Source organism: Crotalus tigris, unplaced genomic scaffold (genome assembly GCF_016545835.1).
Source record: "Crotalus tigris isolate CLP2741 ecotype Arizona unplaced genomic scaffold, ASM1654583v1 scf7180000024433.1590703, whole genome shotgun sequence".
Classification (NCBI taxonomy): domain Eukaryota; kingdom Metazoa; phylum Chordata; class Lepidosauria; order Squamata; family Viperidae; genus Crotalus; species Crotalus tigris.
The window spans coordinates 1086487-1107661 of record NW_024100600.1 but is presented as its reverse complement, the minus strand read 5'-3'; the positions used below and the strand labels follow the sequence as shown (position 1 = coordinate 1107661).

General features: G+C 54.6%; 2 protein-coding genes across 4 annotated transcripts; both read right to left on the bottom strand.

The window, feature by feature from the left end:
* Positions 1-193: 193 nt before the first annotated feature.
* On the bottom strand, positions 194-7241 carry DEF8 (differentially expressed in FDCP 8 homolog). Of its 3 annotated transcripts, XR_005555153.1 has the most exons (13): positions 7117-7241; positions 5121-5258; positions 4393-4490; positions 4073-4222; positions 3694-3835; positions 3406-3570; positions 2976-3103; positions 2261-2374; positions 2033-2113; positions 1730-1870; positions 1043-1152; positions 581-930; positions 194-478 (listed from the first exon to the last, which is right to left on the bottom strand). XR_005555153.1 is itself a non-coding variant. In XM_039331014.1 (12 exons), exons 2-12 carry the CDS (start codon positions 5242-5244, stop codon positions 828-830), a joined length of 1356 nt encoding a protein of 451 aa, XP_039186948.1. In that variant the 5' UTR covers positions 5245-5258; positions 7117-7241; the 3' UTR covers positions 194-827. The 3 variants fall into 3 exon arrangements, 2 of the variants coding, with proteins under 2 accessions (XP_039186948.1, XP_039186949.1); XM_039331014.1 differs by having other exon boundaries at positions 194-930; XM_039331015.1 differs by having other exon boundaries at positions 194-930; positions 5121-5255; positions 7117-7239.
* Positions 7242-9872: 2631 nt separating this feature from the next.
* TUBB3 (tubulin beta 3 class III) lies at positions 9873-20855 on the bottom strand. The gene is made up of 5 exons (XM_039330958.1): positions 18791-20855; positions 15524-16727; positions 12267-12375; positions 11598-11708; positions 9873-11271 (listed from the first exon to the last, which is right to left on the bottom strand). The coding sequence occupies exons 1-5, from the start codon at positions 19723-19725 to the stop codon at positions 10196-10198; spliced, it is 3435 nt and encodes a 1144-aa protein (XP_039186892.1). The 5' UTR covers positions 19726-20855; the 3' UTR covers positions 9873-10195.
* Positions 20856-21175: the final 320 nt, after the last annotated feature.

Here is a 21175-nt window from a genome sequence, read left to right as displayed (position 1 = left end):
AGAGGGCAGGGCCAGGAGACTTGAACGGGAGATGCTGTTACCCAACATCCTCCCTCGTGGCTGTCAGCTGGGTCACTATACTCATAATAGCTAAAACTACCAAAAATGGGATTTTTTCAGTTAGCCACTTTTAGAGGATGAAATATTTTTGGAGAGAGAAGAGAAACAACATTGAAGGCCGCCCACAACCCTATCCGACTTCAATATTTATACTTAGCTTTATTTAAAGTGATTTTAGTGCTTGTGATAAATTACTGTGGTGTAAAGAGTCCCATAGTCTCTTTTCAAGGCTGACAGAGAAGATTCTATAATTCACCCAGTCCTGGCAATTGCCATTATGTCGCTAAGGGGATGGGAAAGGAAAACCAAGTCTCTGGGTCCATCTCCACAGTAGATGGTCAAAAGAACGACTTTCCAAACGCTGCCATTTTTACAGCCTGCCCAGCTGCAGCCATTGTCTTTGCTGAACTATCATAGTCTGTAAAGAGGCCAGAAAAGCAGGGATGATATTAGCCAGTTACTGAGCGGGAGGGGGGGGGCACCCATTTTCCATAAAGTCATTTGGCAGCCCTTTCCCCACCTCTGCCAGTTACAGCCAGGACCAGACTCCCTCAGGGAGAGCCTCGGAGTTGGAAACTCAAGGAGAGTTTTGACCTCTGTCCAGAGGTGGGAGGGGCAGCATCCTTCTCCAGCCTGGGCCTGCCATTCCCATCTGGCCCTCTTCTGGCAGTCTGAGCTGCTTCCCTTCAAGAAGGACAAGGAAGTCACAGGCCTGCTGGGAACTCCGTGGTGCGGCCGAGGTCTCTTCTGTTTCAGGGAAGCCACACTTAGGCTTCTAGCTCCATATTGCGCTCCCTGAGCAACGACTCTTTTCTAAGACTGAGTCGAGCGCATTTGGGGCATGTTGTGGAGTTGTCGTAGAAGCAGTCCCTATGAGAGGAAAGGCAAAGGGCCCGTTAGCTTCCTTCTTCTGGAGGAGCCACCCGCCCACTGGCTTCCACAGAAGCAGCAGCAGCAGCTGGTCACAAATGTCTGCCCTCACCTGTGGAAGACGGCTGAACAGTCCATGCACATTGAGGTGTGGCTGTCAAAGGGGAAGAGCACGTCTCCCTCCTTGCAGAGCTCACACACAAAGCCCTTTGCTTGGCACCGCTGTGAGAAGAAAAAGAGAAGGTGGTGAGTCACGGGGCCAATCCAAGCCCCTCCACAGATGTGCCCTTCACATGACTACCAATCCTGGGCTGCCAAACGCCTGCAACCCTCATATAGATAGATATTTAAGTGGTGATGGGGGGAATTTTCCAATACAAAATATTTTAGAGAAAAGGAAAATTAATAGAAGAAAATGAAACATGGTGAGCTCAACACGACAGATATTTTTAGAGAGTTTTGAAAACCAAAAATCAGCAACTTCAGAATCTTGCAAGTATGATTGTGATGCACCTCCTCTTCTTGTGTGCCACTGAATCTGGGAGGGCGCCATCTGAGCCTCTTCTGGATGTTACCTTACAGTTCTGGGCTTAAAAACACGTTTTGGACCCTTCTGCTAGGCAACAGCTCCTGCGCGTTTCCACCAAGATCATCTTCCTTTCTTTCTACACCGGTTTATTCTCATTCTCACTCAACCCCTGCAGCCACTGGCAGCCAAGACAAGGCCCCTCAGGGCCTCCTTGCAGCAGCAGCCTCTCTACCAATGCTTGGCTGCGGCTTCCCCCCCAGCCAGCCTTGCCTCACAGTCCAGTTTGATGTGCTTGGCAAAGAGGGTGTGGATCTCCGTCAGGGAGCAGCTGAGCCGCCCGGCGTTGACGTCCACCAGGTCTTGCAGGGAGTACATGTCATCGTTCTCCACAAAGTGCTGCCGGTCCTGCAGCTGGAGGGAGGCACAGGAGTTTAGTTTGCCTGCGGGGGGGGGAGCGCGAAGAAGTGGGGAGGAGGGTGAAGGCTGAAAACGGGAAGGGGGTTGACACTCTCTCCTACCTGGGGAATTCAAGCACCCCCAATCCAACTGCGCCCACCCCCTGCTTTCTCTGACCTGGAGCAGCAGCCGAGCTTCCATGGCCTCCTTGCAGGTGATGAAGTACGGCTTCATGAGTAGGATGTCCTGACGCAGTTTCTGGAGGGGGGAAGAGACCGCTGGCTGGAGAACCTGACCAAGAAGTGGTTGCCCACCCACGGCTCAGGACCCGATGCTTTGGAATCCCAGGGCCCTCTGAGCCCCCCGAGGCGTTCTAGGCCCACTCCCAGCCCTTCCAATACTCACCCGGATCTCTACCAGCTCCTCAACGTAATTGAAGAGAAGAGGGTTGATCTCCCGCAATTTGAGGACTGGCCGGGACACCATTAGCACCAAGTAGCGCATGCTACACCGAGAGACCTGAAAATCGCATTGGCCTCCTGAAGCAGACAGTAGACACACACTGCAGGGAAGGCCTGCGACTAAATGGCCCCGTAGGGCCTCAGAGGGGATCTGGCCTGCCCCACTCCAGGATGAACGGAGCACTCTGTGTGAGACGTGGTCTGGGCAGGGCAGTTCCTCTCTGCCTCCCCTGGACAATGGGGCTCCATAGAAACCATCCTCACTCACATAGTGAGGAAGATGGTAAGCGCCCAGTCCAATGAAAACACATGTGTATTTCATCCAAGCACAAGACACGGAAGGGGGTGCTCTACAAAGCTTCTCACATCCCATCACTGTTCTGCCCCACAGTCTAGGCAGCTGGTGCCCTCCAGTTTGGTCTGGACAACCATTCCACATCACCTTAGCTGGCTAGGATGTCAGGGGAGGATGGGAATTATGGCTCAAAACAACTGAAGAACAGTGTGTCCTTCAGACTGGTTCTTCTGTTGGTCCACAGAACATGACACAGGCACATTTCATTCCCCACACCAGGCTGTGTGGAAGGGCTCCCCGACTTCAGACCTCACGTCACCCCCTCTAGTTGGGGGAAACTTCATCCACCCCAAGCTCCGCTTACCTTGCGGGGCTCAAAGTCCCAGTTGTGGATGACCCTGGCCGGGATGACAGCTTGATCATTCCAGTGGCAGCTGCTGCAGTAATAGAGGCCTGTGTAGTCACACTGCCGAGCCTCACCTGGGATTCCACCTATAGCAGGAAGAGCAGAAGTCAGGTAAGCAGCAAGGCATGGAGTCCTTGGGAAGGTCCCAGTTGCTGGGACAATAAAGAACCATCTTACTATGGGGTCTCCCCTGCCCCATCAGTGCCCTCCAGAAAGGGCAGCCCAAAAGTCGCATCTGCTCACGAGACCCAAGTGGCCAGAAATGGCCCTTCCCAAGCCTTTTGGTGCAGAAGAGCCTGGACTGAAGCGAGGCCTCCTGGCGAGCGAAGTAGGAGCTCCGCCTGGGGCAGCTTCCGATTCAGTCTCCCTCCTCCCTGCCAGAGCTTACGGAGAGAGATGGGTGCCCGGCACTCGGCACAACGGTAGTCCTGGCTGTCCAGCCCCGTCTCCGGGCAAATGCTCAGCTCGTATTCGGCCTGGTGGCTGACCTTAGAGCGCACACATGGCTTGGTGACGAGGTTCAGGCACTTGCTGTGGCAGCGATAGGAACAGCCTGGGAGGAGGGCGAAGGAAGCACCACGCTGACCCGAGCCCAGAGGCTGGGCAGGAAAGCCAGTGCCCCTCCTTGCCAGAACCAGGCTCTGTAGCTAGGCGGGAGGAAGGGGGGAATGCTCACCTGTGCAGGTGTACCAGGTCTGGAGAAGACCCCAGATGACAGTGCTGCACTTGTCGCAGGTTTGCTTCACTCCCTTGCTCTTCTCCTTGTAGAAGCGATGCTCTAGGATCACCCTGATGTTGGGCTCATCCTCACTGGGGTCCTGCGGGGGGGGGGTAGGGGGGCGGTTACAACCCTTTGTCCTCTGAGCCAAAAACCCCCTCCACAACCCCCAGAATCGTGGCAGGGGGGCTGGGGCCATTCAGCTAAGGGGAGAGGAGAGGAAGCCCTGTCCTCTCCTTGGAGGGCTGCAAGGCCTCCCAAGAATCCAGATGTTTGAGAACCCACCATCCACCCCTGGGCAGCAGCTGAGGATCACCCTCCCCGGCCTATGCTGCACCTTCAGCTCCTGGAGCCGTAGGCGCAGGTGGATAAGCCGCACCACGGCGTCCTTCTGCTTCTCGGAGTTATCCGGCAGCTCCAGGATCTTCTGCTTCCACTCCTCGATAGCCTGCCGCAGCTGCTCCACATCTGAGGCCAGGAACAGGCCCTGCTGGGGAAGAGCCACCGCCCAGCGCAGGGGCACCCAGCCTCTGCTAAGCTGAGAGCTTCTGGCCTGCAGGTGTTTCACATTATAGCCTCTCCCACCCCCACCCCCTCCTTTGTACAGGCATTTTTCTGCCTTTGCAGCAGGCCGAGCCCCACAGGCTGCCTTCTTACCACAGGGCGCGAGAAGTGGTCCTCTGCCAGGCCCAGGTCCATGGTGCGCTCTGAGCAGTGGAATACCGACTCCTCCGGGGACAGTCCCAGAGTCACATCTACATGGGGAGGGGGAGAGAAAAACCACTCGGCCTTTAGAGAAGCCTGCTCGGCACGCAGAGCATTGCCAGGAGAGCTCTGCCTTGAATAGGGCAGAAGAACGGAGAGTCCCGCAAACTTGGTCTGCCAGAAACTATCTGGGCTCCGTGTGCCAAAGGTCACCGCTTCCTCCTTTCTGTCGCCTGAAGACCCCGGGCTTGGCAAAACTAGCAGCTGGTCAGTGGCATCTACTCCTGACTAGCTCCAGCCATCACAAGGCCAGTCCCAGGGGACAGAACCAGAGTCAAAGGCGGAAGAGGCCACAGGACAGCCCATTCCTCTATTCAGCTGCAGCAAAGGCCTGTGAGCAAGCAGGCCTCTCCCACGGGACAGCAGCCATCTGGGACTCAGAAATCGAGGTTGCCAGGGCAGCTTTGGGATTTTCAAGGCAGAGCTGGAGGCTGACTTGGAGCCCCACCCCAAGGCCGACGTTGATGGGATACCCTTGGCCGTGGAAATCCTGCCCTCAAGTTTCCAAAAGGCATTGATCCAGTCTTCAGGGGAAAGGATGGAAAATCCTCCCGCACCCAGTCTAGATCCTGTGCTGCCGAGTCCTTCCCAAGGACAAGGCGAGGAAGGGGACAGCTCACCTTTCTGAGGAAAGTCCTCTCCGGGCCCGGCTGTCTTCTGCTCCTGCCAATTCTGCAGTGGGTCTTTGTTGAACGGGTTCAGGTGGCCCTGTCGGAAACGGGCCAGCTTCTCATCATATTCCATAGCAGTCCAACCTGCTGGAAGCCAAGGTCAAGGGGAAGAGCCTGAGCCATCCTCAAAGCATGCCTATCCCAAGCTCAGGGTCTCAGCCTGCCAAAAGCTACTGGAGTGTTTCCCCGTACAATTTCAGCTCCTCTCAGCCTGTTAAGCCTCGTTGGCATCCTCGGAAGGCAGAAAAGCCGGTTCTGCCAGCTCAGATGGTCCCCAGGTGCTTTGTAGAGTCATGAACACATCTAGCTGGACAGCTGAGAGCACTTTCTGGAGCAACATGGTTGCTGCCAGTCATATCCTAGGAATGAGTAAGAATTTCAGAAAGAAACCTCTCAAGAAAACAACCAGCCTCAGACTGCACCAAGGACTCCACCCTTCTGGAGACAGTAGAGCTGCAGAATCCTCCCCCCACCTCCTCCTGATCTATCAGCTCTGAGCTATTTGGGGTACAGAATCTCCCAGCCCCAGTTGCAGTGACCCTGATCTCCAACTCTGGGAACTCTAGCAGATGCAGCCCCCCTCCAGGCAAAGGATTCTGAGGTTACTTGCACAACTACCAAGGCGGATTTAGGGAGCTCCAGGGTGAGAGAAGGCAAAGAAGGGAAGGGAGCTGGAGGAGTCTGAAGCCAGCACAGCAGGAAGGTGCCCTCGGTTGCTGTCCCTGAACAGCACAAGAGACAGAAAAAAAGAGGAGGGGGCTATGCTCCTGTGATTGGGGGGTCTGAAAAAGGACATTCCATCCCACCACGTTTCCTAATTCTCCTATTTGACTCTTTTGTTCTGCCTCATTTCCTCAAGGAGGCTTTAAAATGACATCATCCAGAGCATCCCTGCTTTGCTGAGCCTAACAGCTGGGTGGATTCTCACCAGAAAGTCTCCCTAATGATGAGGATGGTGATGATAATGATGCTTTTATCCCACCCACCCAGGGGGAGGGGGGAGGTAGTATTGAAGGCCCTGCTGTTTCCACCCAGTGTCTGCTGAATAACTTTTCAGGGAGGCCACTATCAGCTCAGCAAGAGCCTGAGTTTTTAAAGCGCACGCCTCAGGAATGCCATAAAGGAGAATTAGAATTAAACATGAAAAAATGTTTTGCTGAAAGTCTTGAATTTGGTATCAAACCACCACTTTGAGACCCTGGGACTTAAAACCATTAAAAATAATGAGACTAAGCCTGGATCACTACTGAATAAATGTGGATCTTTAGACTGTGGATATTGGTTTAATTGGACATCAGGATAAGCCATAAGCCAGGGCTGGGTTCACATATCACACAAAGACAAAACCAAGCAAGCCCTGTAAAGGCTTAACTGTTGAACTCAGCTCAGGGTAATCACGCCAGTATCTGTTTCCATATCCCTGGAAGAAGCCTGCCCTCATCCTGGCCTGTAGACCAGGGGGAGAAGCCGAAGCTTTCAGTCAGTATGTCAGCCTGCTCCGGCTACAGCCCGAACGGCCAAAAAAGGGCCCAAACAGGCCACGAGCAGACCCCTGGGAAGACAGCAGGCCGCACGAGGAGGCGGGGCGGAGGGAGGGCAGGAGCTGATTCAAGGGGGCCGGGGGCGGCCGGGAGGCACGCAGACTTTGCATTACAATGGGAACCGGTTCAGGTAAAGCGCACGAGGCTGGGCTGCCACTTGGCCGGGCCAGCTGAACCGGAGCGGGGCGCCTCGCGCGGACCTGCCCGCAGTAGCACCAGACGGGGGGGGGGCATTGCGGAAGCGGCCCCGGGGCAGAGGGAGCCCAACCGGAGGCCTCCGGATGCGGAGAGCCCCCAGCGCCAGGCAGCCCGTTCCGGGGGCCGCCGCGAAGGCCGGGAGCCGCGGGAGCCCCGCCGGAGAGGGGACGGGTCGGAGGAGCCGCCGCCCCCGCTGCGGCCCTTACCTGCGCGCCCATGGGGAGGGGAGGGGCCCGGCCCGGCCCGGTCGGCTGGCCCGGACGCGCCGCTTCCTCCGCTCGCTACATTGCAGCCCGCGGCCCGCTGAGCCGAGCGCGCCCACAGCGGCCGCGCCGCCCGCTGCTGCCCCCGCGCGGTCGGAGGAGCGCGGCCGCTCGCGGAACTCGCGTGCCGCCTCTGCGGCTGTGCCGAGCCCGGCCGAGCACCCTGCCGCCCACCCCCCGCCGCCGGTTCTCCTGCCGGGACCCCCCCCACCGCCTGGACGGCGGCGCGAAGGGCCCTGCCGGGCTGAAGAGCCCCGAGGGCTTCGCGTGGCCCCTTCTGCTCCCAGGGCCGACTGGATCTCCGCCCGCCTTTCCCATTATTACAACGCCCGAGGCGGCTTTAAACAATGAGAAAAGCCGGGCACGAAATGCCAGGCAGACGGAGGCCAGAAGTGCGCTGCCCCCGGGCCCCCCTTCCTTTTCCCGTCTCCTCTGAGCGCGACTCCGGCCGCCCTCCGGCCCTTCGAGAGGGGCCCGGGGGCCGTTAAGGGCTCCCCGATGGGCGGGGCTGGGAGAGCTGGGGGCCTGAGCAGGCGGGTGGGAGAGCCCCCTCCCTTGGTTCCTTATGCAGGTCACCCAGCCGAGGGCCGGGCGAGGCCCCCAGGGACACCCCTCTTCTTCTGCAGGGGAGGAACCAGGTGCAGCAACGGCCCAGAATGGCACATCAGACCCAGTGGGGCAGTGAGGCAACCAGGGCTGCACCTGAGGGGTCAACCTCCTAGCTTTGGTGCCCTGGTGCCACGTAGATGACTCTGGCTACAAGTGGCGCTTGTTGGGGCCTCCACGCTCAAAGGACTGGCAGCCACTGGCAGCAATTCTGTGCTCTGGAATTAAAGAAAAGCTCCTTTTAGGGATCCTTGAGTTTGTTTTTTCAGGACATTTTTTTCATTGAAGCATGACCATCTTCCATTTGTTCATTTGAACAAAACTGTGAGAACTGTTTTCCTCAGGCCGGGTCCAGGTCAATGAAGAAACGCAGTGGAGCTGCCTATTTGCAGGGACTTTCTGAGCATTTCCTTGGTTCCTTGAGGCAGTTACGTCTGTCTCTCTGAGAACAGGCTGCATTGCAAGTGCCAAGAAGCAAGGGCCTGCAGCAGAACCCCCCCCCCTTTGCTATCAGTTCAAAAGCTGAGTTGATTCCTCTTCTTTTTCCTTCGTTTTCATTCAGGCAAGGCCTTGAGTCTTGGGTTATTGGTGGAGATAGCATTTGCAGGGACGAGGGGTCAAAAATGGTCCTTGTGACCACACAACTTAAGCCCCACCTCTTTTTAATATATGCATCACTTGCAAGTGCCATCTTCATTTTTTTGATCCCACTGCAAGGAACCTTTCTGGTGCTGCAGCCATTCCCTCCCCCCCCCCCCGGGTCAGAACCACAAGGAAGACAGCTGGATGCTGTTGTTAGTGGCAACCTTTTGGGCACCAGGGATCGGTTCCGTGGAGAGAGGTTTTTCCGCGGACCAGAGGGTGCATGGTTTGGTGTGCTGCCTGCATCTCACAGATGGGGCTTTGCTTGTTTGTGCGGTTGCTGGCATGCCACGGCCTGGCACCGGTTCACGGACGGGGGGTTGGGGACCCCTGCATTAGCATCCCCATGGTACAAAGTGGGACATCAGCTCTACCTGGCCAGATGGAGGGAGGGAGGGGCCTGTTGGGCACTTTGCCAGAGCCCCGGAAGTGCTCTATGCTCACTCGCCCCCCCTCCTGTCTCACTAAATAAAGGCCAAAAGGGAAGACTTGTACCCAGAAGCTTCTCCATGTTTTCCTGAAACAGATTTGCGTGGGTCAAGGCGGAACACGCCTCTTGTTTTGTTTAAGGACAGCCCTAAGAAATAGGAGCAGCCGTGAGCAGAAAGGGCTCTTTACTCTTTCTGGGAGAAGCTTCCCTGAACCCCAGAGTTGCTGTTTGTCAACTGCCAACCTTTCTGGGCTCAGTGGACCAGGGAAAGGCACCTCCTTGTGTCTCTGAGAGTGAAAAACAGAGAATGGCCAGCACAGACATACCCGCAAGTTCAGAGGCTGCAGCAAAGGGAGGCAGAGAAGGTGAGTGGCCTTTTGTGCTCTCCCAGCTGAGCCAGGGAAGAGCTTCTGGGCTGTGCTGCATTCTCCCTGGCAGCAAAACTGAAAAAGCCTCAAAGAGCAGCCGGGAAAGAAGGTGAGAACTTGTGCAGTTGGGCAGCCTTCTCACCTGCAAGACATGTCTAAAGGCCATTGAGAACATGGCAGCCACTGCTAGATATGCCACCGTCTGCATGATGCTCCGAGGGGAAAGATGCAGTTGCATGTGGAGTAACCCACCCACGTTCAGCCAAGACAAACGTCAACATCAAGGTTGCTGCTGCTAACCCTTCTGACTTCTCCCTATTGGTACTTTGGCCCGGCCCCATGGCAGGCCCAGAAGAGGTAGATTGTGATCCCTTTGCCCTTCAAGGAGATCCATCCAGCTGTGACCACCTGATCCCTCTGGCTTGTTTCCAGGATCTGTCAGGCAGCCCTTCTATCCAGCTCCACAAGCAAATCCAGTGATGGCCCTACAAGGAATGGCCTTCAGCAGTCCAGCATCATCTTGCTTGTGGCCACAAGCAAGTAAAAAGACAGCCCACCTAAACAGGGACCAAAGGAACGGACATCGCACACGTCCATATTTGTTGACCCACCCACCGAATCTCTAAGTGGTAGAAAGCGGACAGCTCACAAGCTGGACAGCAATAAATTTATTAAGTATTCCAAAACATAAAAATAGACACAGACCAGTAAAAAGTAAAGAATAGGGTCCTTGAATTTATCAAAGTGACAAACAGAAGGAATTGCACTAACTCATAAAACTGAAGATTGGGGAGCAGGAAGAAAAGATGGTCAAATACTGAATTTTTAAGTTTTGGAACGCTTGAATCAGAAATAACTAGAAGCCAGTTGTCTAAAACTCAGCAGATGGGAAAGTTGGTGATGAAGACGAGCCAGGGGGTTGTGTCAAGGGTGGCTTCTTCCCAGGGAGTGCAGAGTGTTGCTCCTAGCCAGCCCCTCACTTGGCACCCTGGGCTTCAGATTCTTCCTCGTCATCTTCATACATCTCCCCTTCCTCTTCAGCGGTGGCATCCTGGTACTGCTGGTACTCGGAGACCAGGTCGTTCATGTTGCTCTCCGCCTCTGTGAACTCCATCTCATCCATGCCTTCCCCAGTGTACCAGTGGAGGAAGGCCTTGCGCCGGAACATGGCTGTGAACTGCTCTGAGATGCGCTTGAAGAGCTCCTGGATGGCAGTGCTGTTGCCAATGAAGGTAGAGGACATCTTCAGGCCACGGGGCGGGATATCACATACAGCCACCTTGACGTTGTTGGGGATCCATTCCACAAAGTAACTGCTATTCTTGCTCTGGATCGCAAGCATCTGCTCGTCCACCTCCTTCATAGACATGCGTCCTCTGAAGACTGTGGCCACAGTGAGGTAGCGACCATGGCGGGGATCGCAGGCAGCCATCATGTTCTTGGCATCAAACATCTGTTGGGTGAGCTCAGGCACAGTCAAGGCTCGGTACTGTTGGCTCCCGCGAGCCGTCAGGGGAGCAAAGCCGGGCATGAAGAAGTGGAGGCGAGGGAAGGGAACCATGTTGACCGCCAGCTTGCGCAGATCTGCATTGAGCTGCCCTGGGAATCTCAGAGAGGTGGTCACACCACTCATGGTGGCAGAAACCAGATGGTTGAGGTCTCCATAGGTTGGGGTGGCCAACTTGAGGGTCCGGAAGCAGATGTCATAGAGGGCTTCATTGTCGATACAGTAGGTCTCATCTGTGTTTTCCACCAGCTGGTGGATAGACAAGGTGGCATTGTAAGGCTCTACCACAGTGTCAGATACTTTGGGGGAAGGCACCACGCTGAAAGTGTTCATGATCCGGTCTGGATATTCTTCACGGACTTTGCTAATAAGGAGGGTCCCCATGCCAGATCCTGTGCCCCCACCGAGGGAGTGAGTGAGCTGGAAGCCTTGCAGACAGTCGCAGTTTTCACATTCCTTTCTCACCACGTCCAAGACGGAATCCACCAACTCAGCACCTTCTGTGTAGTGCCCCTTAGCCCAGTTGTTCCCTGCACCACTTTGACCTATGAAAGAAGAATTGAGATACCTGCATTTTTCCTTGCCTAAAAATACTTGAGTCTGCCTCAGAAACCAAGAAGGCCTTGAAGAACAATCTTAGTCTGAGTTGGAGCTTGTGTGCTTCTCACTGCCTTTGGCCTAGCTGGTTCCCCATCAGAATCACCAATCCCACCAGGGCCTTTCCATTCCTCCTGACCCAGAGATGCAATTCCACCAATCCCAGTAGCCTGAACAAAACAAATCGAAAGAGAAGCTGTGCCATCTCCAGGGTGCTAAGTTGAGGGAGAGAGGGAAGAAGATCCGGACAAGAGGAGCAAAAGAGGGACAATACCAAAGATGAAGTTGTCTGGTCTGAAGAGGTGTCCAAAAGCACCTGAGCGAACACTGTCCATGGTGCCAGGTTCCAGGTCCACCAGGATGGCTCTGGGGACATATTTGTGAGCTGGAAAGACAAAGAACATTTTCCCTTGAGTGGACTAACTTAGATGGTTCATCGACCAAACAGGCACTTGCATTTATCCAACATGGTTCCTCTCTCCACTCGAGTAATTTATAGAGCTTGGTCCCTCCCCAAGTGCTCCATGCCGGCGGAGAACCAGCACGAGTTCCTTTGCCAAGAATCGCACCAAAAACCCTACATATGAAGGCTCAAAGCATCTCATGCTCCTTGCCATCCCTTTATGCTTACTTCTACTGACAGTGCTATGCTCAAAAGGTGTCTGGCCAAATGACCCCTCTCCTGGGTTTGGCAACCCGTGAGCCACTTCCTTGTTCTCAATGCCAGCACAGTGTGGGCTAGATAAAAACGATTGTGAGGCCGCCTTTGTATAGACTTCATTTTCTCCCTGCTAGCATTGAAAGTGCCCGAGGGAAAGACCTGATGTCATATAGGAGGACCTATTTATCGAATGGGATGGTTGGCCTGTGTAATTTCCAAGAAAGGATCAGAGGGAAATCCTTGGAGTCAGAGAATACTGGTTAGGGAGGGAGCAGAGCTTACAGGAGGCTTCATTGTAGTACACACTGATCCTTTCCAGCTGCAGATCAGAATCCCCGACATAGTTCCCACTGGGGTCTATCCCATGCTCATCACTGATCACCTCCCAGAACTGAGAAAAGAACAAGAGAATAAAAAAAATGAGATACATTATTTTGATATCTTCAACAAATAAGAATAGGAATCAGAGCATTACCAGATGATTTATTCTGCTTTTATACTTTGAAAAAACATTCCAAGTTGTTTTCTGTTATGTCCGCCTTTTGCCAAACAACTCAATAGGCAACCTTTTCCCCACAGTCCCCCCCCCCCAAAAAAAACTCAGAATATTTTGCCCAAGCAGCCAAGTCAATGACCTCTTCCCTAGGAGAAATGGTATGCTAGCTGAGGGACCTGGCCAGGGTGCTGAAACTATCCCTTCTCGTTCCTTGAAGGCATTCCCAGCTCTTGGCATACATGGGGGCAGAGTGTGTGTGTCCTATCCCAGCCAACCAGGGAGGGAAGCTTAATTGCCATGGGGCTTCTCTTAGCCCTCAATGTGCTTAGCTGTAAAGGCACATCTGGCCACAGTCCGAAAGCCAATTAGGCTACAACAACAAGCTGAAAAAGGAACAGGGCGTTTTGCCCTTGAAATCAGATCCAGGAGAGCAGATCCATTTCTGCAAACTAATCCAATTGAGAAATAAAGCTCTCGACTTCTGCGTATTGGTGCAAATACACTGGGATCAACAGTCGGATGCGGACTGCAGCAAGGGCATCACATGTTCCCCAGAGAGCCTTGAAGGGCAACGCTCATCAGGATCCGGTTTCTAACACTTGGAACAAAAGCTCCATCTTGTAAACAAGGGCTAAGCAGTGTTCCCACAGGTGACAGTCACAGCTTCTTTGGCTGGAACTTTTTATTGATTTAAAGATTCTGTTCTTTCATTGTGGAATTAGGAGTAAAGTGTAGGAGACTGCGCCATCTCTAAGTGGTTTGTGGATCCAGCAAATGGAGCTGCGATTGCTAGAGAGCCTTTCCTCACTGACAAGGTCAGGAATGGCGTGAATGTCCACGCAACACAACTATGCCCCCTGTAGATGGAGTGTTGTACAAGGATGGAAAACTGCAGATCCAAGAGGAGTCTTCCAGATTTTTTTTTTTAAAGCAACAGGATTGTCTAAACTCTCTTTTGTCTTTAGCCAGGGAGCCAAGAACTTCAGGTAGATTTGAGGACCAGCCTTTTTGTGAACTGGCCGGCTGCCTTAGCAGAGAAATTACATCTGATCTGGGCCGTGGAAGCCCAGCCGACACCAGGCTCAGCCTAGTGGATCACAGGCTGAGATATCCCAGTGGGGTCAAGTCAGCCGGCTGAGGCCCAAGTGAGGGAGACAGGCTGAGATGGCAAACTGATGGCAGCTTCTTATGCAATTTCAACCTGCGTACCAGGATGGCCTTCATAGAGTTGCAAGTTATATTAAATGAAGAGCCAGTCACATGATAGGAATAAGTGGAAATAGTTGCCCTTGAGGAAATCATACCCTCTTCTGTGTCATGCAACAAAACTCATGTGCTGGGACTGCACTGATGCGGGACTCTGGCCATAGGTCAAAATTGCCCCGGAAAACTCCTCTTAAATCTTCTTACAGGGGGCTGGGAACATGGAAAGGCCAATCTCAGTCCTGCATTGATCCCATTCTCAGTTACAGGATCTGTGAGTTTGCAATGGCTTATTCATCATAACTAGTATATGCATGAGGCTGCTTAAATAGCCCATGGAGGAAAAACCTGTTTCCCCCCCCCTCCCTCCCATCACTTTTCATGACAGTCTACCTGTCATCCTGGTATATCTCATGGGGGGGAGGGGATATAAAGATTATGTAACCTGGGTAATTTAAAGGGTGTCCCATGTAATTCATTTGCAGTGAAGCTTAATTCAGAATTCGATTAGATCTCAGATTGAAGACTGATATTCCATGAAATATTTCTCTCACTGAAGTTGGTAATACAAAATAATGTATTCATATAATACTGCTGCTTTTAAAAAAGTTTCTTTGTTGTGGAGCAAGATTTCCTTGCTGCAGAGCTGGGGCAAACCCCCCCCCCCATATCCCAGAACAACCCATGGAAGATTCAGCTGCTTTGTCAGAAACCAATCCTAGGGGTGGGGAGGGGGAAGGGAGAGCTCATTATTCATCGGAGGCCCTGGGCTGTGTGGGGCTGGCCCCTCCCCCCTAGGATAAAGGCAGGCTGTCCTTCCTCAAAGGAAGGTAGGTGGGTGGGAGGGAGGGCCCCCAGGCTCAGCTGCCAAAGTGCTCCGGAGGCTGATTTGATTTCAGGCTGCTGTGCTCCTCCACCCACGGGGATAGGCACAGCCTTAAGTAGTGAGATCTCACTGCAGGGAGGTGGCCTTCTTTTTATTCAGAGCAGGCACAAGTGGGGGGGGGGTAGAGAAGGGGACTGGAGGGATGATTAGCCAGCTTTGTGGCACTGAGTCATGGCAGTTGGAGTCTCACCTTCACAAAGCCTCGGCTGCCCTGCCTTCTCTTGGCAGAGCCTTCTTGGGATCCGTTCGCTCTCTGCCCAGAGGTTTCCTTCCTCCCACCAGCAGCCCCCGTCCTGGCATCGTTGTTCCTTTCAAGCAGTAGGTTCTCATTGGTCTCCCTGGCTCTTTGTCTGCTGTCCAGACACCTGCTGCCCTGGACTCTCGGGAGTGGGAAGGGGCTTGGGGGGGGGATGGGGAGTCCCTGCCTCAGTCGGCGCTGCCCGCTAAGCTGGGAAAGTCCTTCAAGGACTCTCCTTCCCACTTTGCAGCTCCCGAGATTGAGACGCAAGAGAAAGCGGCCAACCCGCCTCCATTCCGGCTAAGGAGAGAAAGGGAGACGCCCCTCCTCGGAAGATCTGAGGGGCCAGAGAGACGGAGAGCTCGCTGGAAAATTGGTGGCGGGGAGACGGGAGCCGATAGGACAAGGTACCCCTCGGCTTCTGGCCTCGCCAAGGTCGAGGTGTCCGGCACGGTCTTTGTTCTGGAGATTCGGGGGTCTTTCAGCTGCCGAGCGAGACCACTCCCCGCTTTGTCTTGGAGAGGCAGGGGGAGGGGGAGTCCCGCTTCGGCCACCCTTCAGCCCACGCCCTCCCCCCGGGCATCGCCCCAAGAAGCCAGGCTACAAGCAGCCGCGTCTTGCCAAACCGGGGCAGCCGGCCGCACAAACGGACCCAGGCCGGAGAGCGGGGCAGGCGCCTCTGGCGCACCCAGCTCCCCGCCTCCCGCCCCCTTTACCTTGGCTCCGATCTGGTTGCCGCACTGGCCCGCCTGGATGTGCACGATCTCTCTCATGCTGCACCGGGGGGGGGGGCGGCGGCGGCGGCGGCGGCGGCGGAGGGCTGGAGGGCGACGGGCAGCGGCGGGAGCGGCGGGCGCGGAGCGATTGGAGGAGGCGGCCGGGCTCTGCCGGCGGGTTTTATCGGGGGCGCCTGCTGCACCCGGGCTGGGCGCTGACGTCACCGCGGACGGCTCGGCCAATCCGGAGGCGCCGCTGCAAAATACTGCACCGGCTGCAGCATCAGGACCAGGCAGGCGGCGAGGCGGCGGGTTTGGCCCCCGGGGATCGGGCGCTTCGCCCCCTCCCCGCGTCACGCAGCGCGGCTCGCGCCAGGCTCTGTCTCCCCTGAGCGCGCCGAGGGCTTCCTCCGTCGTGGGCCGCCCCCCGCCCCCGCCAGAAGACGCCGGGCTCGCCAGGGAAGCCGGGTCCTGCTCGCGGCCCCCATCCTGGGGCTGCCGGGAGGGTCGCTTTCTTTCAGCTTTTATTACGCACTTTTGGGGAACGGCACCCGAGCAGGCCGGCTGCCTGGCGGCGGGACTCCAGCGTTTGGCCCGCGGCCCCGCCCTCCGGCTCTTCGCGGCCGACGACTGCCCGGCCCCGGGGCCAGGCCGGCGCGCCAGGGGGCAGCGGGCGCGGGGCTTTTGTCCTAAGAAGAGCAGCTTTTCCGGGGGGAGGCGCGGAGCTCCGCAGGCAGGTCCAGAGAGGCGGGGGCAGAGAAACGAGCTGCTGCAGCCCACCCTGGGCGGCTCCCGCCCTTTGTTCGGGCGCCAGCATTCCGAAGAAGCCCGGCCAGGAAGCCCGACCCCGCCCGCTTTTCCCGGAGGGGGCAGAGGGAGGGAGCGCCTCCCTCCTCTTCTTTGTCTGCGTCGCGGCTGCCCTGCGGGAGGGGAACAAAGCCTCGCGTGCCCCCCCTGGCCCCTGGCCCCGGCGCGGGGGGCGAGAGAGGCGGCGTTTGGGCTGGGCCGGAGGGGGAAGCCGGACCTTGCGAGCTGCGCTCCCCCCCTCCCTCCGAGCAGAAGCCCGGTCCTTGCCGCTCCTGAGGATCTGCGAGGCTGGGGGAGCCGCCCTTCTCCTCGTTTGCCCCGGCGGACGCTGCTAACGGGCGCGATTCCAGCCGGAGGCGTCAGAAAGGCCGGGCTTTCCGCGCGTCCTCCCCCACGCCTCTCGCAGGCAAGCTCCGCCGCTCAAAGGCGTAAACCCCGCGCTTCCCTCCTCGGCGTCTTGATTAGCTCTGGAGATCGGACCGGCAGCGAGGACGGGCCGAGGCTCTGTACCTGCTTCCGAGCCACCTGGCTGCCCACCAGCAAGGATCTGTTCGTTGGCTGGCGGAGAAATGCGGGTGCGGGTGGGCTTCTCTCCCCTTCTGTTGTACCTCGCCTTCCCCACCCCGCCCCCAGGAAGGAAGGAAGGAATACTGAAAGTTGGGAACATGAGTGGCACAAACTCACTGGCATCAGATGGCAATGAACAAGGGTGCCTACAGGGTATGTGCTAAAAGTCAAGACTGCAGCCTCAGCGGAGTCATTTAAACTACCTTTTTTTAGGTGTGCCATTCTCTTGTGGCCATCTTGACTTTTTTGACCATACTGGGTGGACCTGCTTGATGTTCCTCTTTATTTTCATTCTCCTCATGCACATGCCTTCGCTGGAGCACTGTCCAGTTTATTCTAAACCCACTCTATGCAACTGCAAGGCAACTCTTTCTTGGACCCATGGAACCATGGGTAGATGCAGAGAGGCCGCTTCCACCCCCCTACCCGCAGCACTTCAGTCATAATGGGATGCCCTATGGCTGAACCTGGACCCCAAACCCCTAATCAGGCAGGCCTCCCGGATGTTCAACAATTACAAACCTTTTGATCTCCTGTTTACACAGGAGCAACCTGCAAGAATTATATTTCAGGTAGGAGAAAAAGAATCCTGATGGGTGTGTAGAAGATGGACCTCATTGCCTGGATCCATCCCACTCATCCAAACCAAGGCCCTCTGCAGTCTCAGCTGAAACCCACTCCTCAGATCCCTCTCCCCTTTAGTCAGGTTGTTGAGTCCACCCATGGCAGGCCACAGACAAACTGCTTCTTTTGTGGTCTCTTGGAGAGCAGCCTGCTTGTCCCCATCAGCCACCCCCCATGCCTCATTCACAAGGAGGGACTTCAGTCCCAGCTGACCTATCAAGCTAACTTCCTGAGTGAATTCATGTCCACAAGACTAGCCTTATCAATGATCAAAGTAGGATTTTAAATACACCCTTTGGAAACATCATGTTAAAAAAGATTGATACCTCTAAAAGTGGCTTGCAAGGAACTTCTACTAAAATCCATCCAACTGACACAAATGTGCTAATGTTGCAAAGAAGGATGCAGATCAAGGCCCCCAATTCTCCTATGACCGTGCTTCATTGGCATTTACCTTCCCTCCCCCATAGAGTGGGCAGCCATAGAGGGAGAGAAGGAAGGAGAGAGGGACCTGCAAAACCTAAAGGAAGTAAGCGCATTGATCTGTCAAAAAATGTCCTGGGGCGCCTGAAATTCAAACTTTAGTTTTTAATACAGAGCAACAACCATCCTGTACAAAAAGGTATTTGCATCCAAACTGCTAGTCTTAAAGTATAAATCCTGCCCAACGGAAAAGTGGAATTGAGTGGCTGCTGGATAATTTTCTTGTTCTCCAAGTTCTCTATTGTAGCCTCTTACAGACTAAAACTTGATCGCTCACCTCAGATTGCAGAAGAAGAGAGAGATACAGGCAAGAATCCAGCTCTCCAGAAAACGATCCCACAGTCCTGGATTGCCTTCACCGAGAGCCACCAGTTTTAAAGCAGGATTTGACCTGGGGACAGGGGTGCTAGCCCTTTGCCCTCTGCCAAACAGAACCTAAACAGAAGCTGTGGGAATCACAAGAGTATTTGCTGGGAGCAACCATAGAAGGTGGCCGCTGACACAGGACACCCGTTACAGCAGATTCTGGCAATGGTGGCTGTTTTCAGCTCCAGCCTGTGGCCATCCAATAAGCACCCGGCTGGCTACAAGGAGAGGAGAGGCCGGATGTGGGGGCCCTTCCAACAGTCAGAAACCAAAAGTGCAGCAAACCTCCTATTTCCTGTGCTGGGTCACAAAGACTCACCTGCTGGCCCTTAATGGTGCACCCGGACCCTCTTTGGGCGAGGCTGACTGCCTTAGGTTAACCCCGTGTCCTAAGGGACCCAGCCTCTCCTTCTTTGTCACCAGAAACATAGGACCACCTCTTTCAACGTTCTCCTGAGTTCCTGGCTTCGGAAAGCATAGATGATGGGGTCCACTACTGAATTGCAGATGATGAGGATGAGGTAGAGGCTGAAGTAACGGAAGTAGCACTTGCAGGCAGAGTGGCCGGGGCAGATGAGGATGAGGATAAGGTGGAGGAAGAAGGGTCCCCAACAAATCAAGAAGACTCCGAGCAAGATGGTGAGGGTAATGGCCCCCTTCATGCTGGTAAACTGGGGTGCATGCTGTTTGCTGTATAAGGTTGAAATCTGCCTGGCGTGCTGGTGTGCCAGCATGAACATGTGGATGTAGAGCCCTGCAATGAGGGTCAGCACAGAGAGGAAGAAGACCACTAGGCACAGGATGACAGCCGTGCTGTCGTAGACAATGAAAAGGACGCTGGAGGTGCTGCTGATCAGCCAGACGGCCACCATAAGGGCCACAGCCCGCTGGATGGTCATGATGCTGTGATAGCGCAAGGCGTAGAAGATGGTGATGTAGCGGTCCATGGCGATGACGCCCAGGAAGGAGAGAGAAGACATCAAGGAGCTGCAGATCAACATGTCCATGACGTTGTCGACCTGCTTGATTACAGTAGGCTCTATGATCAGCATCCCGTGTTCTATGAGGAGTATGAATAGAGTCTCTACCAGGTTGCTGACGCTCACTAGCATGTCTGAAACTGCTAGGCAGCAGATAAAATAATACATGGGGGAATGAAGGTTCCGGTTTTTGACGATGGCGGCCACCACCAGCAAGTTCTCCACAAAGCTCGTTGCTCCCAGAATCAGGAAGAGTTCACTGGGTATCACTACTTGCTGCTCGCTGGCACAGAAGGACCCATTGGTCCAGTTGGCAAGGTCAGTGGTGCTATTGGGGGAGTCCAAATGCATCCTCACTGGCAGTGTCTCAGGCATTGTGGAGGCTGCTTTGTGGGATGCTTGTGAAAAATAAGAGGGGGGCCACGAATTTTGGAAGAGCTTTTCTTCTGAAGTGTTTTCAGATGCTGCCCCAAACACCCACCTGTGGGCTACAGGTTCCTCCTCCGTCAGCAGCTTTCCTCCCAGAAAGTCTCAGCTCTGTGACAAAGCGGTTGGGATGGCAAAGCCAGCAACGCTTCACAAGCTCCCAAGTTTCCGCTGCAACGCAATTCCAGGGATCCCAGAGCGCCGGCCTCTTGGCTGTTCTTCTCCTTGGGTTCTGCCTTTGTTCAGCCTACGTAGATGAGGAGAGCGATCCCTCCGGCTTCTGTCTTGGGAAGCATTGTATTCACGTCAAACTTTCCCTGGTTTCCTTCCTAATGTTGTAATGGCTGAATTTGTGTCTGCCTCCAAAATTGATTAGCAAAAGTTAATGGCAAAGAAAGAACTCTTTCTTTCCCCCCCTTTTAAGGCAACAGACTCAGCTCCTCCTTTAGCAGAAGGGTGGAGGGTGATCCACATGACGACAAGTCAGGCGGAGAGCACTTTGAATGGCAGGGAGGTATTATGAAAGTTCCGTTATGAGTTGTAGCCTTGACAAATACACTGACCAGGGGACGGCCAAAGCTCCAGAAAAACAGGAACAAGAGAGTAGGATCATCACCTGGGCTTTTAAGGGGGAGCAGAGGAATGTGGGTCCCAGGGGGCAGCAGAGGGACAGCTTGGCCAGGCTGCCATTGCATCAGGGCCAACTGTATCTGATATATGCTGTTCTTTTAATGACTCTCGACTAGATTTCTTTCAGCGAGGTTCCCGCTGTGGTCAGGATACCCTTAAGTAGCCGATTGCGCCCTCCTTCTAAGATGGGAGAATCCACCGGTTTAGCATTTTCTTCTGCACAACTTATACACACGTACCGTACCTTACTTTCAGAGCTTTGCCTTTTTAAAAAGCTTCTACGCAGCCAGTTTTCCCATTCTATCCCCTATTTTTAACGAGTTGATGGTGGCAAAGGCTCTCTGCCCTTTGAAATATCACCTCTTGTGCAATCTACTTCCAGATCTACGTTGCTGAGGTTATTATGTGACAAGTCACTCTGTTAGCAGTTAATGTTCTTCTGAGGTTGCATCTGTGGAGACATATCAGGGGATAGTTTTTCTGGCTGTCCATATGTACTGTATATGTGCATCATAATCTCTAGACCACGCTAGCTGATGTGGGTTCCTGGGATCCCGATCTATCCAAAGCGATGCCTCTGGTGGGGACAACAGCGCACAGACAGACAGCCTAGCCCACTGGCAGGAGGGGAGGAGAGTCAGAGCAACAGAAGACCACCCTCTTTATTGAGACCAAGGAAGGCACAGTCTGGTTATTTTTCCAAGTCCCACAGCATCTTCCGTAATCTGGAAGCTGCACAATCATGAAAAGCGCATCACTGGACAAAGAT